An 18,556-nucleotide genomic window follows, 5' to 3' on the forward strand; every position below is an offset into this window, starting at 1 on the left:
TGCTCGCTATCAGTTGCTGTGCTGCTCAGTTGCCTGCAGACCTGCTCAGCCCCATCAGTGCCGTCTATCGAAGTGCACAGCCCAGTACGCGGCCGTCAGCCACCACCCTCCGCCCATCCCCAGTCAGCGCTCTCGGTGTCAGTCCCACCCCACGCCTGCCGCACCCCCCAATGAGTAGAGAAATGCAATGTCTAGCCAACTAACCTACAACAAGTCGCGCTCGTCCTCTAGTCCCTCGGCTCGCTGACCGGCGCGGCAGCCTCACCCGCCATCCACTCCTCGACAGCGACCCGCACGCGCTCCGACACGGCGCCAAAGCTGTCGACGGCCGGGCGCACGTCGAGCGAGAACATGGGGTATCCGTCCGCGTCGGTACCGGCGCTGTAGTAGTCGATGACGTAGCGCTGCTCGGTTTCTGCGCTCGTCGGCTTGCCCTCGGCGTCGAGCACTGGCCGCGTCACGATCCAGTCGTGCCTGTCGAATGGGGGCTCCGTGTTGAACTTGGACGGGAAGATGCGTCCGAGGAACAGGTTGAGGCGGGCCTTGGGCGACAGCGTGCCGGGCTTGCCTTGGAACTTGGCGAGCATTGCCTGCTCGCCGCTGGGGGGCTGTTAGCTGGGGTCGTCGGGCGAACAAGACCTCGCTCGGCCGGCTGCGCCGCCCTCGCTGGCCAGCATCGCTGCACTCACCCTGGCAACCTCTTCTCCCACTTCATCACCTCGGCCCAAGCCCCCTCGTTGATCCAGTTGTGAATGTCGACCACCATGTCGATGCTCTCCTCTGGCGCGCCCTGGCCCTTGCGCACGAGCGCATTGTAGAACTGCTGCGGGCTGGGGTACTCCCACACGGGCGAGTCTGAGTCGTCCGTCTTGGGGCGGGGGATCGAGCTGAGCGTCTTGCTCGTGTCGAGGTCGAGCACCTGGCCCGGCGCGCGTTCCGTGGCAGACAGCGACACGGGGAGGTGGTTGTACGGGCTCAGCGCGGCGCCCGTGTGGTCGACGGGGCACGCGGCGGGGCCGGCAGCGGCCTTGGCAGCGCGCTCGGCCGCAAGCGCCTTGTGGTCGACAGGGCACTTGGCCGGGGCGTCGGCGGCCTTGGCGGCACGCTCCGCGGCGAGCGCCTTGTGGTCAACGGGGCACTGGGCCGCGCCGCCGCCTGTCGGCACGGGCGGGTGGTCGGCCGGCAGGGTCGTCGTGGTGTCCGCTGCGGGCTCTGACGCGCCGATGAACCACTTCATTGTGAGTCGTTGGCGATGGTGGTGATGAGGAGTAGTGACGTTGATTTTCAGCCCGACAAATGTCTGAAATCTGGCTGGGTGGTGGCGGACTTCGTCGGAGCTGCGCGGGGTGAGGGGCCGTGCGGCACGTGACGGCACGTGGGTCGTCTATCCAGTCCCCTCCTATACGTGACAACAACAACAAGAAGCCAAAGCCAGGCGCCAAGATGATGGTGTCGCTCCATCGCACACACAATATGTCCTCGTCGAGCAACACCAAAGCACGGCACTACGCCACGCTCGCCTCGCAGATAAGGCAGCTGAACGCCAACCTCGGCGAGTCACACACCCAGTTCGCCCTCCTCGCCGACCACCTCGACGCGATGCGCCGCTTCTCCGCGGCCAACGCTGCACAGTGGGTAGACAGTGGGATGGCACTGACGAGGATAGGTTCATGGCTGTCAGCCGGCTGCTCGACGTCGAGTTGCAGGACGTCGCGAAACAGGCCCTGGCGGCGCAGAGCGGCGAGAAGTAGGCGAGGACGCCGCGCTGCGCTCGCCCCGACCGACTGGAGAGGATCACCGGACCACCACGCATCACGCACACACCGCACCCACGACACTGCATGGCCCACGACTGTTGTATAGTACCCGGCAACGCGAGAATGTGATACATCTGTCGCCGCTCACCCTCATGCCCCAGGCTGTGGTAACGCGTGGACGGCGCGTTGGCGGCCTGTGCGTCATGCTTCTTAACGCCATGTTGATTCATGGCTGGGGAAGTGTCTTCCTTCTGACAACAACACTCACCCACCCACGCGCTTGCATTCTCTTATCGCTCTCTCAACTTCCATCCACCCCTGCACCCAATGACAACTCTCGACGAGCTCGAGAAGCTCTTCCCCACGCGCACCACCTACGCCGCGCAGCTTGCAACCGCGCCGCAACAGCTCCAAGTGACGGCCAACACGGTGTCTTCCTTCGTCAAACTTATAACCAAGTCATACCCCCGGGTGTGTGTATTCGATGGCGCTACAAGCGTGGGAGCCGAGCCTCAGGATGCCAAGGTTGTCCTCTTCCCTCAGCGTTCAGGACACCACTGGTCGCTGGTCGCCCTCATTGTCGACTACCAGCACCTCCTAGTCTTCGAGTGGGCTGGCATGTCCGCGGCGGCTACGCAACACATGGCCAAGGTGACTCCTCGCTTGCCTCGGTTGTGCTGATGACCGCAGACTGCCCTGCTCAACTGGTACCGCTGCATCCCCGATTCCACCACCAAGACCAGGCTCGGGGCGACGGACTGGACCGCCGGCATCCGCTGGAAGTGGATCCACTTCAAGGTTTGTGTGGTTCGGAGGTACCGCTGACCACAGTGCTCCGACTTTGATGACCCCGAAACGCACAGTGCTGTGTACCTCTTCGCCTTCATGTGGAGGACGGCCGTGTATCCCTACCCGCCTGAGCTCGCCGAGCCGCCACACAACATGGCCAAGGCGCGTGAGACGCTTCGCCGTGCGCTGGCCACCGGCAAGTTTGCCGCCAAGCCGAGCAAGCCCGACGGCCGCGATACCAAGCTCGACAAGTACCCGCTGTCGATGCCGATGAAGAACGCCCTGGGTGACCCCCCTGCCCGACCCCGCAACCCCCTCCCACCCACCGCACCTGGTGCAAAGCTCATTGTCCAAATGACACGTGCACATGACGCCAGTGATGCCCGCCTCCGCCTGTGGGACCAGCGCCGTGGCGTTGTGTACCCTTCCTTATCGGTGACTGAGGGTGAGGTGGCCAACGCTAGGAGATCGTTTGCCGAGGGTGAGGCTCGGGGAGGCTTGTAAGGGCTGACACTTCACAGGTCAGTTCAAGAGCCCCAACGGCGACGACGCTACTTAGAGCCCGAAGACTGGGGGACATATGGCCAAACTAGAGGACGGCGCAGGGTCATACTGGGGGGTTGTAGCAACTGAGGGATAGCGACATCCTACTATGTATCAGCTGAACATGTCTGCCTCCCGTGGTCTGTGTGGCTACGCGCCATCGGAATTCCTGCTTCACATGACATTCTTGGATTCATCTCAGTCGGGTCAGATTGTTTGCACAACGACGCGCTACAAACCATACGAACTCGATCCACACACTTGGAGTCGCTGATACTCGTCCTCGAACTGATTGCCTAGATGCCGTAGTCGACCGTTCCACGGAGTCGACCGTTCCGCGCAATCGTGCCCATGTTCCTGCACCTCCCAGAGCAATCGCTGCTAGTGTTAGGTCTCTCATCGTTCCGTTGACACGTACCAGTCCTCATTCATATCACCGACTTGAGGTCAGCTGGGCCATTGGTTCGGATACACTCACAATGGTGGTTTCCCCGCCATACCATCACAGGCGCACCCGGTTCAATCGCAGTCGACACTTTGGCCTCGAGTTGGATCCAAGGAGAGACCGTTTCTTCCCCATCCTCGCTGCCGTTCACACTTTCTTCCTCGCCATCGAGCTCTGGGTCCTCGTCTGCAACTTCGACCATGCGAGTGTTGAATAGGCAGTCGTGCTTTGGTAGTCAGACGACGTAGTGCACTCCACCCACTTTTGCAAGACGTTCCAGTCCAAACACAACGCCACGCCCACCCCCGATTCCCCTCGCAACGGTATCCGAAAACAGGCTGGCGAGCTCGATGTCCTCGTCAATGTCCTTCGGCAAACGGAAGACAAAGCTTTTGAACAGGTTTGACCCTTTGTGTCGCTTGTCAGTCGTGACGATAGTGGCTTGATGGTCCTCCTCCTCCTCGCCAGAGCCATCAAATGGAGCCGCCACAATGCGCACTTTATCCACGGCGCTGACAAAAGACTTCGTCAACCTGAGTGGTCAGAGGGGGGCACCGAATCAATGAACTCACTCTCGGAGGATGTCTCGTGGGATGGAGCTGTGGCGATATCGGTCTTTGCATTGATGCAAGGCGGAACGGATAATGTCGACGAGAGAGGTGCTTGGAGCATGACGGCGGCCGTGGCGGAGGTTTTCCTCGATCCAGGCTTTGGCTTCGACATCGGCAGGGTAGGAGACATGGGGAGCCACGGACTCCCATGCCCAAGGGTCGAGGAGTGGTTGTACAATCTTAACCCTGCGGGGATGCGAGAAGCTGAGATAATTGAATATGGTGAGCAGCTCCCACTCAAACATTGCGAGTTGAACCACTGCCGAGATCGTAACGGCTTCATTGGCCTTTGGACGATACGCAATGTCGATGTACTCCCAGCCAGAAGCCGGTAGCGACCAGTCGCCGATAACCGTGGGTTCGTTGACTTTCGCCAAGGACGAAGGAGACTTCCGAGCCGTGGCTTCCCGCTCGAGTGCATCTATAGCCCATCCAATACCCGACGCCCATGCTTTTCCGACAAGCGAGTAGAGCTGCGCCTGTCAGCACAAGGTATACCCAGTCAGACCAACGGTATTAATGTGAATTTTCCACTTCTTGTTTCTGAACTCTGGCCACTTGCCGAGCCAGTCGAAGAGACGCTACTCTCAGTGCCGTTCCCTTCACCTCACGACTTACTTTCTTGGATGATTCCAGGTCTGCGGAGTCCGAGAATCGTCCTATCGACACTTGACATGGCCCAGGATTGACGAAAAAGATTGTCATGTGGTTTCGTGCCCCGGTGAGATCGTCCTCAGAAATGGACAAGTCGTACCGGGGATTTGTCACACCGTTCCAAGCAGCTCGCAGGTCGTCGTCGCCCAAGTCGATCGCAACCAGAGATGTCTCCCTTTTCATATCGTCCCTCATTGTGTCGGAGGGAGGCTGTGCGAGGACCGATGGTGTGAGGAGTATGCCGTCCCCAATTGCCCACCAGAAATTGGCATGCTTGCGGAGCTTGTAGATGGTGTTGATCCAAATGTACGCCATGTGTGCCTCCCATGCGTCACGACTCTCCCAATCGGACGTCGAGGCGGGTCCAGGAGGTTCCAGGTTCAGGTATGCCTCTCGGTTACCGAACAGCGAGGCGAGGGAGTGGGTGGCGGATGCAATGGAATCGTCGCCGGCCTGGGCGGGATCCTGGTGGTCAGAGACCTGGAGAACGTCACCTCACCGAGAGAGAGCTCCCATTGTCGTATGCGAGCCAGTTCGCAAATGATGATTTCATCGTCCAAGCTGAAGGCCGGTGAAGACATAAAAACCACATGATGAGGGGCAGGATGGCAGCACCTGCGAGGCTATCACTGCCATGTTAGTTCAGGCCAGTTGAACAAACGTACCCTTCGTTCACGGGCCAGAGGGGCCATGAGCAATTGGCCCTTTGGGCAAGGTCAATATCTGGGCGGTGGGGTGCTGATTTGTCGACAAAGCCCTTGGGGAGCCGCTTTTCAACCTCGAGTGTATGTTGATCACCTCGATGCCAAGGTATTGAAGTGTTGACTCCACAACTGCCCAGCCTGTCATAAACCCAGCATCCTGGTCTGTGACTTCGGAGTTGGCGTCGAGGACGAGGATGGCGATGCCCCGTTCCTGCCCATCTGGGAGACACAAGTCAGTATCAGTGAGGGTGTGTATGTATGTAACAACTTACCAGCAGTAACCGCGCTGCAGACAGTTGCTTGCTTCATCTCGGCCAAGGTCTTGATCTCAAGTTCGACCTTTTGAGCGGGGTTCATTTGATTCAGAACATGAATGAGTGTTGCGCACGGGCTCTGCTCCTCGGATGCAGCGCTCTCTTCCTCGGATGCAGCCTGTTCGCCGGCGTCCTCCTGGGTGGTGTAGATGTCTATGATGGACAGCAGACCGGGGCTATCACGGTGGCCAGGGAAGGACTGATCCTCCCCTTGCCCCGTTGGCTCTGCACCGACCCAGCCTTTGAACAACCGTGACTGCTTGAGGCGGGTGACGAAGGGAAGGGGGTCGTCCTCAGGCGGGTCGGGGTCTGGTTCAGACTTGACGGACGAAGCCTTGGGAACTTTGCGGGCTCCGCCTGCTTCGGAAGCCTTCTTCCTCTTCGACCCAACCTTCGGCTTGACCTCTTCATCAGAGGAGCCAGGCATGGTGGGGAAGCTGGTGACCGAGGGGGGAAGGAGGAATGGAGGCTTGAGGTTGAACGAAGGGTGTGACTTGGTGTGTGAGGGACGACCGGATGCTGGGGCAGGAGGCCACGAGAGACAAGGAGTGAGTGAAGAGAGAGTTATAGAGAGAGAAAGAGAGAGTGAGAGGTGTTGGAGGAAGACTGGTTGTTGGATGTGTGAGCTGGGTGAAAGGAAGGGAAGACACTCGCACCAAACAAACAATCACAGACCGAGGGAAGGCGAGGAAGGCGCAACGCCGATTCATCGCGGATCACTGACAGCACAGGCGCTTGCACACGTCAGTGACGCCTTGCGTCCCCGAAACGGCCACGCAGCAAGTCGAGCAGTGTGCGCTTTCTGCCACCGAGGCCGGGAGGGGTCGAAGCTTCTCACATCCAGGTGAGCAAGTATGCAGAAATCTGAGCTCATCTCATGCATCACTTCTGACATGTCTCGTACATACTTCTGACTAGGCGTTCGTTTCATTAATGTTCCCCGTGCCCGAGCACGGCGTCGAGGTTTGCCACGCGAGGCGTGAAGCTGGCCTTGAACGGGAGGGGGTGCGAGTTGGCCGTGTTCGTGAATGCCAACGTGTCGATCGGGACCTCGTTGCCACTTGGGTCGACTTCCGGGCGGATGTCAAACGCCCAGAGCATGAGTGCCGCGTTGATGAGCACGCTGTTGTTGGCGACATGCTGGCCGGGGCACACACGGCGGCCGAAGCCGAACTGGAAGTGCTTCATCTTCTCGTTGAACTCGGTGCCGTCCTCCCTCATCCACCGCGAGGGGCGGAACGCCTCGACGTCGGCGCCGTAGTACTCGGCGTCGCGGTGGATGCCCCAGTGGTTGCCCATGATGCTCGTGCCGGCGGGTACACTGAGGCCGTTGTACTGCACCTGCGCGGTCGTCTGGTGGGCGAACCCGCCCGAGCTGACCGGCCGCCAGCGGAACGTCTCGGCGATGAACGCCTGGAGGAGGTGCGCCTCCTGGAGGTCGTTGAATGTGGGGGGCGACGAGCCGCACAGGCGGTCCAGCTCGGCCTGAACTGCCTTCTGCTCTGCCAAGTGCGTCGCCGCCGCCATGACGACAATGCTGATGGCGCTCGACGACGTGTCGCTTCCGGCTCCGAAGACGCTGCCGAGGAGGTACGCAATGTCGTCATCCTCAAGCTCAAACTTGGCCTTGTTCTCCAGGAGGTATGTCCCGAAGCATGGCGCAACCGAAGTGGGGTCGGTCGCGACGCGGCGCTGCACGTCGGCGAGCTGGGAGCGGTAGAGCGCGAGCTCTTCCGCCGCCCATGCATGCACGGTCCTCAGTGTGCCAGGCACGTACTGGAGCCAGCGGTTGGTGTTGAAGAGGGCATAGTTGCCCGGGCGGAGGAGGATGCCGAGGTGCTTGCCGCCGTCGACGACTTTCCTGATATCGGGGTCACTGTATCGCGCCGGCGTGCGGCGCCCGTAGGCCATGTACACGACAAGGCTGGCTGCGTACGTCTGGATGTGGTCCTGGAACCTGGCGGGGCTGTGGAGCAGGTCGCGGACGACGGTGCTCGCGAGGCGTTCCTGCACGTCGCGCAGGTCGCGGGCCGAGGACGGCTGCAAGGGGTGGTGGAGCGCGCGGCGGAGGCGGCGCCAGCGCTCGTTATGCCCGACGAGCAATGTGCGCTTGCCGTGGCTGAAGATCTCGTCCGCGACGAGGTTGGACGGCCTGTCGGCCGTGTCGCGTGCGTTCTTCTCCATGAAGAAGAGGGCGGCATCGACGCTGTTCACAATGACTGTTGGCCGGCCGTTCGCCCACACCGTCACGACGGGCCCGTACGTGCGCGACAGGTCGTGGAAGTGGCGCCACGGGTACTGGGTCGGTATTGCCACTGCCGGCCCAGGCCCAGGAGGGAGGTTGTGGTACTGTGGCGACGAGCGGCGCGCGATGAGCCAGAGGACCAGCGCAGCGATGGCGACGGCCGCTGCGACGGCGAGTATGGTGTCACTTCCCATCATTCCGAGCTTGCCGAGCATTGTTTGTTGGGGTCGGTCGGTATGCAGGTGGAGGTGTGTGTGTGTCAGCATTCCAGCTGCCGACTTTGTCTATATACACAAGGCCAAGTAGCCGGGCTGTCGGTGTGGCCGCCACTTGAAACTGCGGCTAGGGTGATCAGTTGACCCGATCGGCTTGTCGGCAATGACTTGTCCGCCGAAGTCGCCACGGAGAGAGCCGACACGCTGCTATCGGCCTCATTCAGCGGCTGTCTATAAAGTTTACACTCGATACCAGTGCTACCAGACGCCGCAATGCATGACGACCCCCGCCCGACGGGATGACGAGCAGCTCTGGAAACCCTGCTATCGCGCATCGACCCTTGGCAGTCGTGGCTCGCCGTCTTGTCGCGCCGTCGCCCCGCCACACGGCCGCGGAGCCTCCACCTGCACATCGTCACTGCGCTATCTGGCGGTAGCGGGCGGCAATCGGCACAATTATACCTCACAACAGCCCACGACGCAGTGCATTCCATAGTCGGGACGCTATGTCGAAGGGTCACCTGACCTCCGATTCGGTGTGTCTGGTCCCCCGCGGGGAGCCCGCGGAGCACCCAAATCCGTTGTGCCGTAGCCCACAACATCGTCGCCTCGCGCTCCAACCCCGCATCCCAGATCCTGTGGGGCGCAGCGGGTGTCGTCCAGCATGCTCTGGTACGTGTGGGGAAGAGCTGGTGCATCGCTGGAGCCTCCGCTTCGGAGTGTGTATGTCTGTTCTGGCAGAGTTCCTGATCGACACTTGACGAGAAGCGCGCGTCAGCGTTCCCACTGGCGTCCCCAACCGACCACGTTAGTCGTGTTGGAGCTGATACGGCGGAGAAACTACGCGTCGCGGATGTCTCCGTGCTGGAGCGTTCGTCATGGCGATGGCTACCATTGGCTCGGCCGATAGACGTGGCCATAGGGGGTTCGGGATCGTGAAGCCTAACGGGGCTGGTGCCTATGACTGTGGTCTTCGCTGGATGTACAGACTCGGGCACGCCTGATTGCCCACGCGCAAGACGTCATGACCGTGTCCCCATAGAGAGGATGGCCCCAGAAGACAAGCAACGAAGTCAGTCCCGAGGAGACGAGATATTTCTGCCAGAGCGGAGCAACTCTGACTGGTTCGTGACGACGACACGAGCTGTAGGTTTAGCGCACCGCTGCTCGAAGCCAATGAGAGGCTCGCACCTGGAACCCCCGACCAGTCTGTCGAGGTGCCCACGGCACACATGCCATGCTGCATGCTACTCACGCAACACGGGCCGTGCACACCAGCCAGCCGCTGACGCTGTTGTCACCGCCACCGGGCCACCACTGCCCCTGCTTAACGACTGACACTCACCCATCTCTCGTCTAATGTCAACAAACCTGACGTCATGACGATTTACGTAAATCCAAAACCATCGTCTGGACGATCTCATCTGCGCAATGCACTGCTGCATATGGCCACCGTCGCGTCTGCCTGTGCTATTCGAAGCCTTCGAGCGGCGACGCGGCCCAGTGGTACAGAGCTAAAGCCATGACGCAGCACCTGTGGCATACCGCCACGCGCTGCGCGCAACAGCGACGTGGGCTCGGGCCTTGGACCTTGATCGCGGCTGGATTGCTGACGACAGCACGCACGACACGACGAATCAGCGTCGCGCGCAGCGGCGCAACATGTAGAGGGGAGCACAGTTGCGCAGACGAGCGTGAATTAATATGAATTATAGCCGTAGCCAGCGTCGAGCAAGCACAGCCGAATCATTGTCAGTCACAGCACCGCCTTGGCTCGGCTCCGTAGCTGCCACCGTCATGACGTAGCAACGGGACGTCCAGAGTGCTTTCTAAGGGTTCGTGCCGTGCTTCTCGCAACAACAACAAACGCGAGGAGCGTGTGGAGGCGAGATCTGGATCTTGGCTGGAGAGTCTGTCTGGTACGAGCGATCGCGGGGCCAAGGGAAGGCAGGCAGTGGACGTGCTGCGCTGCGCAGCGCGCCCTCACGACGGTGCCACGGTGTGCATGCTACGGAAGACGGACGGGAGAACGGAGAACAGTACAACCTGATGATCTATTAGACTGGGTGCCACGAGGTGAAGGATAGTGGCACGCGTGGCACTGCGCGCGCAAGGCGACAGTGCGGGCAGGGGGCTGGTCGCACAGCCGCAGCGGCAGACGCGTGGGAGACGGAGACGGAGACGGCCACTTCTGCGACGGGGGCGGGGCGGGGCCGTCCGCTGTGCTGGATTGGCCACTTAGAAGAGACACGCGCCGAGGTCGAAACAGAGCATGGCGGCACAGCATGCGGCTGTGGGCGTCAGCAAGCAGTTTTTTTTTTTTTTTGCACGGAGGGCGTGGTCGAGGTCAAGGTCGAGGCCACTGCCCACGCCCCAACGGCCAGAACTCACCGAGACAGCCTGCGCCGGCTGCGGCACCCGCTCCGCCGCCCGCGGGACGCTGCTGCTGGACGTAGATCTGCTGGGGCTGCTGCTGGCCGTACTGCATCTGCGGCTGGGCACTGGGCATGTCAGCACAGTTACGCTGAGGCCGAAACCCGGGCGCACGGGCGAGCGGCATGGCGGCAGAACGCCGCTGCGCCGACGCCGACGCCGCCACTCGTCCGCCGTTGCAACAACTCACCCGTAACCGTACTGCGGCTGCTGCTGGTGCTGCTGGTAGCCCTGCGGCATCTGGGCCACTGGGTACCACTTGCCATCCGAGGCTTGGTACATCTGCTGCTGCTGGGTCTGAGGGAAGGCGTCAGTTGGGGAGGGGGAAGGTCGGGCAAACCCGGGCCCGGGGCCGGGTAAGTTTAGCCTGTGTCCACTCACGCTCATTGTTGTTGTGTCTTGTTGTTGTGTTGTGGATGTGTGTGCGATGTGGATGTAGAGTTTTGAGGTGTAGAGATGGCTGCGATGTGGGTTTACGTAGGTGTCTTGAGGCCTTGAGGGCGTGAAAGGTGGCAAGCAACGAGGTCAGGTGAGTGAGTCACATTGGCAGAGTGGGTCGACGACGACAACGAGGCAGTGCCGACCTTCCTTTGAAATTATTAGCAATTAATTCAAGATAGACTATTTAGGATCACTTTGGGCGATTACGCATCGGCAGAAAATGTATTAACATTTTTGCTTCCGCTAATCAGCTACCTTCCTTCCCCCACCCCGGCGACTGCTCCCCATTTCCAGCGCGTTCCAGGCGGTGCACTGACTGTGCGTCCACAGCGGCGGTGCGGGTGGTGACAGCAGCTTGACTGTGTAGTAACGAGCAGCTATGCAACGGCATCGATGATCACGAGGCGCAGTGGATAACAGCACGATGAGGAAGTGGGAAGGGGAGGGGAAGAGGGGCGGGTGGGGGGATGGGGGGGGGGGTCGGAGACGACACAACAACAACAACGCCAGCACCGGCGGCGGCAGGTAGAGACAAGCCGGCGGCTGCCGTTGCGGCAGTTGCGGACGCCCGTTTGGGTCGTATGCAAGCGCTCCTGCGCGGTGCGACGCGCTCGCCCGCGCGCTCGTCATCACACGACAACACGAGGGCCGCGCTGCCGCACTCGCCGCGTTGTGCCGTCGGGCCAAAGCACGCTGCGTGCGACATGTGACAGGAGGAGTGAGCGTTGAGGCGACGTGTTCGCGACAAGTCCTATGCAGAGGGTAGGCGAGGACCGTGTCAGCGAGCGCGAGCGCACATGCACGCGGGTGTGCGCGCTCGCTAGCGAGCGATGGGCGGGCGTCATGGCAAGTGGGCACCTCGCACTTGATGGAGACGCCGATGCCGAAGAACCCCAGTAGTGCCACCTCGTCTCGTGACGTCGCGGACTCGCATCTTTCGCGCTTACTGCCTGCCTGTCGAGTGAGCGACGAGACGAGCAGCAGCATGCGCCCAGTGGAGCCATTGCCCGAGAGATCTGCGGCAGTGACTAACTTGTCGGCGCCCCGCGTCGAGGCGAGCCGCTCACCGCTGCTCCGTGGCCGTTTCCGCTCGCGACACGGTCCAGAAGGCCAGAAGCTGGACGGGTGGGATTCATGGGATTCAGGTGCAACATGGTGGTCTCGGAACGCTCCTGCACCAGCACCCACCGTGACGGTGAGGCCGCATCAGGCAGCAGCGCTAACCTGAGGCCAGGCAAGGAGGTCAGCGGCCAGCGAGCGCTCGCTCGCTCGCTGGTTCGCCTCGGCTCACCGTGCTTTCGGGCGGAGCTTTGCCCTGGCTCTGGCCCGTTCGTGTCGACGCGCCCCCGGCATATCGCACAACCCTCCGGCCACTCCGCCCCTGTCTTCTGTCGCCGCGCCTAGCCCTGCCAAAATTCCAATCCCTTTACCGGCTCGGAAAGCAACATACCGAGTTTGCGCGCGTCCAAATCAACCCCACCGGTCAGCTCGATTCATTTCATTTCCATCATGTCCATCGCCTAGTTGGCAGTAGTCGCGCGTACTCGGGCAGCACGACTCGGGTATATTCGGAAGGGATTGGATAATGCCATCATGTCCGGGGGGCGCAGCATACCCATCTAACACTGCCGTGCGTGTATGTATGGATGGATGGGTGTGTGTGTGTGTGTCGCGCTCCACTGTGGGCCGACGTTGTCGTTGGAGCGGGCCCTCCGCCGTTCCCTTCACGCCGTTGTAATCAGCGAGCGAGGGATGGATGGTCATTGCACGGTTGCTGCGGCAGGAGCGTGGCCAAAGGCAGCAGGCAAGGCAGGCAGCAGGAGCCTCCAGGAGCGAGGCAGGCGGGGGCTCGAGGGGCCGGCGGCGTCACCGCTGCCCCGCTGCCGCCGCAGCCGTGTGATAATGATGCCGCCATATCTCGCCTCTTGCGCTTATTGGTTGGGGGTACTCGGGTGCCGAGGCCGGTAGAGATTCAGGACTTGACCCGGTATAGCGGCCCAACGAGAACCCGAGCTCGAGCGAGGAGCCAAGCCAGGCGCGCTGCTGGTGATGCCGCCTGCCTGCCTGCTGACGGACGGGCGGCAGGTGGCACGTCACATCCCAGCTCCCCCACTGTGCCGCTGCCGCCGCGATCACGCAGTGTGTGTGCCCAGCCAACAGCCACCACTCACCGACAACGCCGCCGAGTCGAGAGTTGCATCCTACCGCCCAATCCCCTGCCCCAAATCAATAACCCAGACCTACTTTTGCTTCTTCTTCTTGACATCTGTTTACTTTTTGGTAGCCACCACGGGAACTCTCTCTCTCGCTCTCACGCTACCAAAAGGCAGTCGCTCATCGTAGTCGTGCTCCCAGGCTAGGCGCCTTTGATTCCCATCCTCGGACGGCTTGACTCTTGCACCGAGTACACATTTGTAGCCTCCCCCCCGTCAACTCCCCGTTCAGCCCCAGCAACAAGAACAAGCTTACAATGGCTGGCACCAACCCGGTGAGTATGTGTGTGGGTGTGTGAGGCTGGGTGGCAGCTGGCTCGACTGGGTTCCATTCCGTCGTGTCGGCGAGAGGCCGAGCGAGCTCTGGGGCGAACGCGCCGGCTGGGCTTCCCAGCTAAGCGGCGGCCCGTGGTGGTGACCCCCTTTCTCGATAGTTGCGTAGGAGGCGTATGCGGCCACTCCCCTGGGTGCTACCCCTTCGCATCACCTCTGCTCGGCCCCATGGTCCAGAAGCACAGCGCCGATCCGTGACGCTTCTGGTTGTGACTGTCGAGCGGTCACCGTCTCCACCCCAGATATATAATTGTCTGCCGCCGAGCTGACGTCTTGCCTTTGCCTTGCCCCGCTACGCCCTCGTCATGACGCCCACTCGTCCCCGTGCTGCCTCTACCCACCAGCTCGACGCCTGGTCGCAGCACCTTGGCCTCGACCACTCGGAGCCCGGAACTCCCGGCACTCCCCTCCAGACGTATGTGGCGTGCAGCTTGATAGATTTAGCCTCCCCTAACCCTCCTTCAGCGTGGACCGCCTCCGCAAGCAGCAGGCTGGCCACAATGGCCCTCTCAAGAAGGTCCTGGTCGCCAACCGTGGTGAGATCGCCATCCGTGTCTTCCGTACCGCCCACGAGCTCGCCATGTCCACTGTCGCCATCTACTCGCACGAGGACCGCGCCAACGCTCACCGTTACAAGTCGGACGAGTCGTACCTTGTTGGCGAGGGCCTCAGCCCCGTCGGCGCCTACCTCGCTCAGGACGACATTGTTCGCATCGCCCTTGAGCACGGTGTCGACATGATTCACCCTGGGTGAGTAGTGGCACACGTGTGTCGTGCGACTTGAGACTGATCCGTGCAGTTACGGTTTCCTGTCTGAGAACTCGGACTTTGCCCGCAAGGTCGAGGAGGCCGGTATCGCCTTCATTGGCCCCCGCCCCGAGACCATTGACGCTCTCGGTGACAAGACCAAGGCTCGTGACGTTGCCATCAAGGCTGGCGTCTCGGTCGTCCCTGGTACCCCCGGCCCCGTCGAGTCGTGGGAGCTTGCCAAGGACTTCATTGACAAGTACGGTTTCCCCGTCATCATCAAGGCCGCCATGGGCGGTGGTGGCCGTGGTATGCGTGTTGTCCGCGACAGGGAGAGCTTCAAAGAGAACTTTGAGCGTGCTGTTTCCGAGGCCAAGTCGGCCTTTGGTGACGGTACCGTCTTCATTGAGCGCTTCCTCGACAAGCCCCGCCACATTGAGGTTCAGCTCCTTGCCGACTCGCAGGGCAACTGTGTTCACCTCTTTGAGCGTGACTGCTCGGTCCAGCGTCGTCACCAGAAGGTTGTCGAGATTGCCCCTGCTCCTCACCTCCCCGAGGATGTTCGCCAGGCCATCCTCAACGATGCCCTCAAGCTCGCTCACGCCGTCAACTACCGCAACGCCGGTACCGCCGAGTTCCTGGTTGACCAGCAGAACCGCCACTACTTTATTGAGATCAACCCCCGTATCCAGGTCGAGCACACGATCACCGAGGAGATCACGGGCATCGACATTGTCGCCGCGCAGATCCAGATTGCCGCCGGCGTCACCCTTGAGCAGCTTGGCCTTACCCAGGACCACATCCACCGCCGTGGTTTCGCTATCCAGGCCCGTATCACCACCGAGGACCCCGCCCAGGGCTTCCAGCCCGACACGGGTAAGATTGAGGTCTACCGTTCCGCTGGCGGTAACGGTGTCCGTCTCGACGCCGCTTCTGGCTATGCCGGTGCCCAGATCACTCCCCACTACGACTCCCTGTTGGTCAAGTGCTCCGTCTCGGGCGCCACCTACGAGGTCGCCCGCCGCAAGCTCCTCCGTGCCCTCATCGAGTTCCGTATCCGTGGTGTCAAGACCAACATTCCCTTCCTCGTCAGGTTGTTGACCCACCCCGTCTTCGAAGCAGGCGGCTGCTGGACGACGTTCATCGACGATACTCCCGAGCTCTTCAAGCTCGTCAAGTCGCAGAACCGTGCGCAGAAGCTCCTTGCTTATCTCGGCGATGTCGCTGTCAACGGCTCGTCGATCCTCGGCCAGGCGGGTCCCCCCGGTCTCAAGACCGAGGCTATCATCCCCAAGATCACCGACAAGGACGGCAAGGTCGTCGACACCTCGGTTCCTCAGCTCAAGGGCTGGCGCAACATCATTGTCAACGAGGGCCCCGAGGCCTTTGCCAAGGCTATCCGCGCCTACCCCGGTACCCTCATCATGGACACCACCTGGCGTGACGCTCACCAGTCGCTCCTCGCGACCCGTATGCGTACCGTCGACATGGCCAACATTGCCAAGGAGACGTCGCACGCCCTCGCCAACGCCTACTCGATCGAGTGCTGGGGTGGTGCTACTTTCGACGTGGCCATGCGCTTCCTCTACGAGGACCCTTGGGACCGTCTCCGCACCCTCCGCAAGCTCGTGCCCAACGTTCCCCTTCAGGCCCTCGTTCGTGGTGCCAACGCTGTTGGTTACACCTCGTACCCCGACAACGCCATCTACGAGTTCTCCAAGAAGGCCGTCGAGGCCGGTCTCGACATCTTCCGTGTCTTTGACTCGCTCAACTACTTTGAGAACCTCAAGCTCGGTATCGACGCCGCCAAGAAGGCCGGTGGTGTCGTCGAGGGCACCATCTGCTACTCGGGTGACGTTGCCAACCCCAAGAAGACCAAGTACACCCTCCAGTACTACCTCGACCTCACCCAGCAGCTCGTTGGTGAGGGCATCCACGTCCTCGGTATCAAGGACATGGCTGGTCTGCTGAAGCCCGAGGCCGCTCGTCTTCTGATCGGCGCGATCCGCAAGGCCCACCCTGACCTCCCCATCCACGTCCACTCGCACGACACGGCCGGTATCGCCGTCTCGTCCATGCTGGCCGCTGCCCAGGCCGGTGCCGATGTCGTCGACGTTGCTATTGACGACCTTTCGGGCCTCACCTCCCAGCCCGCTATGGGCGCCGTCGTCGCTGCTCTTGAGCAGTCTGGCCTCGGCCCCGGAATCTCGCACGAGAACATTATGGCTCTCAACTTCTACTGGAGCCAGGTCCGCAAGCTCTACGCTCCCTTCGAGGCCAACGTCCGCGCCTCGGACTCTGGTGTCTTTGACCACGAGATGCCGGGTGGACAGTACACTGTGAGTTGCACCACTCGTACCCTGCTGACTCGTCACAGAACCTCCAGTTCCAGGCCTCGTCTCTTGGTCTTGGAACCCAGTGGCTCGACATTAAGAAGAAGTACATTGAGGCCAACCAGCTCTGCGGTGACATTATCAAGGTTACCCCCTCCTCCAAGGTTGTCGGCGACTTTGCGCAGTTCATGGTCTCGAACAACCTCTCCAAGGAGGATGTTAACGAGAAGGCTGCCACCCTCGACTTCCCCTCGTCGGTCGTGGAGTTCTTCCAGGGCTACCTTGGCCAGCCCTACGGTGGCTTCCCCGAGCCCCTCCGCTCCAAGATCATTCGTGACAAGCCCCGCATCGACGCTCGTCCTGGTCTCAGCATGAAGCCCCTCGAGTTTAAGAAGATCAAAGCTGAGCTTCGTGAGAAGTATGGTGCCCACATCACCGACTTTGACGTCCAGTCGTACGCCATGTACCCCAAGGTGAGTGGGCCAGCTAGGCCAGCTAGGGCAGGAGTTTGAAGGGGAGGCCACGTGGGACACACGTGGCTTCCCGTGGCATGTTCACGTGGCGTGATTACGTATGACGCTGACGTCATAGGTTTTCGACGAGTTCCAGACGTTCCTTGACAAGTTTGGCGACCTGTCCGTCCTGCCGACGCGGTAAGTCCTCCTCAATCCTGCATTGGCTTGCTGACGGGCGTAGCTACTTCCTGGGCTCGCCAGAGATCGGCGAGGAGCTGCAGATCAGCATTGAAAAGGCGCGTAGAAAGAGCTCTTGTGGTGGTCACTTGAGCTCGCATCTCCTCCTCCTTTCGTCCTCATTTCGTCTAACAACCCACAGGGAAAGACCCTTAGCATCAAGCTGCTCGCGGTGGGCCCTCTGGACACGAACAAGGGCACGCGAGAGGTGTTCTTCGAGCTAAATGTCCGCTCTATTGGAAAGCTTGCTTGTGCTGACATTCGCAGGGTAAGATCCTCATCGAGGCCACTCTATTGGCCCTTCCATCGGTCCCTAGGCTTCCAAGGGGCCCAGAATACCTGGGAACTATCGTAAGGTGCATCAGCTGACGCCGTAACAGGTGAGACGCGCGCGATTGTGATTGAGGATCGCTCTGCCGCCATCGAGCACGTCACCCGTGAGCGCGCGACGAGCGAGCCTGGCAGTGTGGGTAGCCCCATGTCTGGCGTGGTTGTGGACGTACGCGTCGCCAAGGGATCTATTGTGAAGGCTGGAGACCCCGTGAGTCATAAATTGTCGACTTAGGAACATTTCTGACATTTCTTAGCTCGCCGTCTTGAGCGCCATGAAGGCAAGTCAAGTACCAACGCCTGTTCTTGTGAAGCTAACGTCGACGAATAGATGGAGTCAGTTGTCTCAGCGCCCGTCAGTGGAACTGTGGCTCGCGTGCTCGTTTCGGGTGCGTCGCTCGTGAAGCCTGAGGAGCCGAAGCTAACCCCCTAACCCAGAAAACGACAGCATCAACTCCGGAGACCTCATCGTTGAGATCACGCACTGAGCGGGCCCAGTACATGGGTTGTACCAAAAAGATACCAGATAGCCGTAGCAGGAGTGCCGTAAGTAGGTGTAGACATGCAGTGTCATCGAGTCATGAGGTGTGGTGTCCTGCGAGGAGACGTGCCACATTCGCCACAAGTGCCACATTCGTCACGTGCCTGGCGATTTGCTTCCGTCTAATTTACTTCCGTGTCATTATCCTGCCCATTTGCTTCCGTGTCTCAACCTCCACTTTGGAGGTCCACTTGGGTTGAGTGACTGTGAGGAACA

General features: G+C 60.9%; 7 protein-coding genes across 7 annotated transcripts; 3 read left to right on the forward strand and 4 right to left on the reverse strand.

Annotated features, from left to right (window-relative positions):
• Positions 1–174: 174 nt before the first annotated feature.
• On the reverse strand, positions 175–1,265 carry CYC3 (Cytochrome c heme lyase). Its single transcript, XM_062774934.1, has 2 exons — positions 690–1,265; positions 175–600 (listed from the first exon to the last, which is right to left on the reverse strand). Exons 1-2 carry the CDS (start codon positions 1,235–1,237, stop codon positions 228–230), a joined length of 921 nt encoding a protein of 306 aa, XP_062630918.1. The 5' UTR covers positions 1,238–1,265; the 3' UTR covers positions 175–227.
• A 208-nt stretch (positions 1,266–1,473) lies between these two features.
• On the forward strand, positions 1,474–1,930 carry LOC62_06G008404 (uncharacterized protein; the record flags this gene model as incomplete). Its single annotated transcript, XM_062774935.1, has 2 exons — positions 1,474–1,631; positions 1,667–1,930. The coding sequence occupies 2 exons, from the start codon at positions 1,474–1,476 to the stop codon at positions 1,749–1,751; spliced, it is 243 nt and encodes an 80-aa protein (XP_062630919.1). The 3' UTR covers positions 1,752–1,930.
• Positions 1,931–2,084: 154 nt separating this feature from the next.
• Positions 2,085–3,050, forward strand: LOC62_06G008405 (uncharacterized protein; the record flags this gene model as incomplete). Its single annotated transcript, XM_062774936.1, has 3 exons — positions 2,085–2,408; positions 2,448–2,555; positions 2,589–3,050. 3 exons carry the CDS (start codon positions 2,085–2,087, stop codon positions 3,048–3,050), a joined length of 894 nt encoding a protein of 297 aa, XP_062630920.1.
• Positions 3,051–3,385: 335 nt separating this feature from the next.
• On the reverse strand, positions 3,386–6,244 carry LOC62_06G008406 (uncharacterized protein; the record flags this gene model as incomplete). The annotated part of the gene is made up of 9 exons (XM_062774937.1): positions 3,386–3,467; positions 3,508–3,529; positions 3,604–3,760; positions 3,797–4,067; positions 4,107–4,618; positions 4,658–4,726; positions 4,764–5,264; positions 5,598–5,722; positions 5,776–6,244. The coding sequence occupies 9 exons, from the start codon at positions 6,242–6,244 to the stop codon at positions 3,386–3,388; spliced, it is 2,208 nt and encodes a 735-aa protein (XP_062630921.1).
• Positions 6,245–6,747: 503 nt separating this feature from the next.
• On the reverse strand, positions 6,748–8,277 carry yanC (Cytochrome P450 monooxygenase yanC; the record flags this gene model as incomplete). Its single annotated transcript, XM_062774938.1, has 1 exon — positions 6,748–8,277. The coding sequence occupies one exon, from the start codon at positions 8,275–8,277 to the stop codon at positions 6,748–6,750; it is 1,530 nt and encodes a 509-aa protein (XP_062630922.1).
• A 1,840-nt stretch (positions 8,278–10,117) lies between these two features.
• Positions 10,118–11,252, reverse strand: LOC62_06G008408 (uncharacterized protein). Its single transcript, XM_062774939.1, has 4 exons — positions 11,092–11,252; positions 10,901–11,007; positions 10,669–10,778; positions 10,118–10,568 (listed from the first exon to the last, which is right to left on the reverse strand). The coding sequence occupies exons 1-4, from the start codon at positions 11,095–11,097 to the stop codon at positions 10,516–10,518; spliced, it is 276 nt and encodes a 91-aa protein (XP_062630923.1). The 5' UTR covers positions 11,098–11,252; the 3' UTR covers positions 10,118–10,515.
• A 2,142-nt stretch (positions 11,253–13,394) lies between these two features.
• pyc_1 (Pyruvate carboxylase) lies at positions 13,395–18,383 on the forward strand. The gene is made up of 10 exons (XM_062774940.1): positions 13,395–13,639; positions 14,042–14,112; positions 14,163–14,447; positions 14,497–16,783; positions 16,822–17,250; positions 17,369–17,430; positions 17,626–17,695; positions 17,855–18,010; positions 18,131–18,188; positions 18,238–18,383. The coding sequence occupies exons 1-10, from the start codon at positions 13,622–13,624 to the stop codon at positions 18,285–18,287; spliced, it is 3,486 nt and encodes a 1,161-aa protein (XP_062630924.1). The 5' UTR covers positions 13,395–13,621; the 3' UTR covers positions 18,288–18,383.
• Positions 18,384–18,556: the final 173 nt, after the last annotated feature.

Source organism: Vanrija pseudolonga, chromosome 6 (assembly GCF_020906515.1).
Source record: "Vanrija pseudolonga chromosome 6, complete sequence".
In the NCBI taxonomy this organism is placed as follows: Eukaryota; Fungi; Basidiomycota; class Tremellomycetes; order Trichosporonales; family Trichosporonaceae; genus Vanrija; species Vanrija pseudolonga.

Bases quoted from the DNA above. Each gene is read 5' to 3' on its own strand.
- pyc_1 (XM_062774940.1), top strand. The intron at 17,251-17,368 runs GTGAGTGGGCCA...CTGACGTCATAG, and splicing joins CGTACGCCATGTACCCCAAG to GTTTTCGACGAGTTCCAGAC. The intron at 18,011-18,130 runs GTGAGTCATAAA...GTCGACGAATAG, and splicing joins TTGTGAAGGCTGGAGACCCC to ATGGAGTCAGTTGTCTCAGC.
- CYC3 (XM_062774934.1), bottom strand. From the start codon at position 1,237: ATGAAGTGGTTCATCGGCGCGTCAGAGCCCGCAGCGGACACCACGACG. The intron at 601-689 runs GTGAGTGCAGCG...ACAGCCCCCCAG, and splicing joins TGGGAGAAGAGGTTGCCAGG to CGGCGAGCAGGCAATGCTCG.
- LOC62_06G008408 (XM_062774939.1), bottom strand. The intron at 10,779-10,900 runs GTGAGTTGTTGC...TGACATGCCCAG, and splicing joins CAGCCGCAGTACGGTTACGG to TGCCCAGCCGCAGATGCAGT. The intron at 10,569-10,668 runs GTGAGTTCTGGC...TGACGCCCACAG, and splicing joins AGCCGGCGCAGGCTGTCTCG to CCGCATGCTGTGCCGCCATG.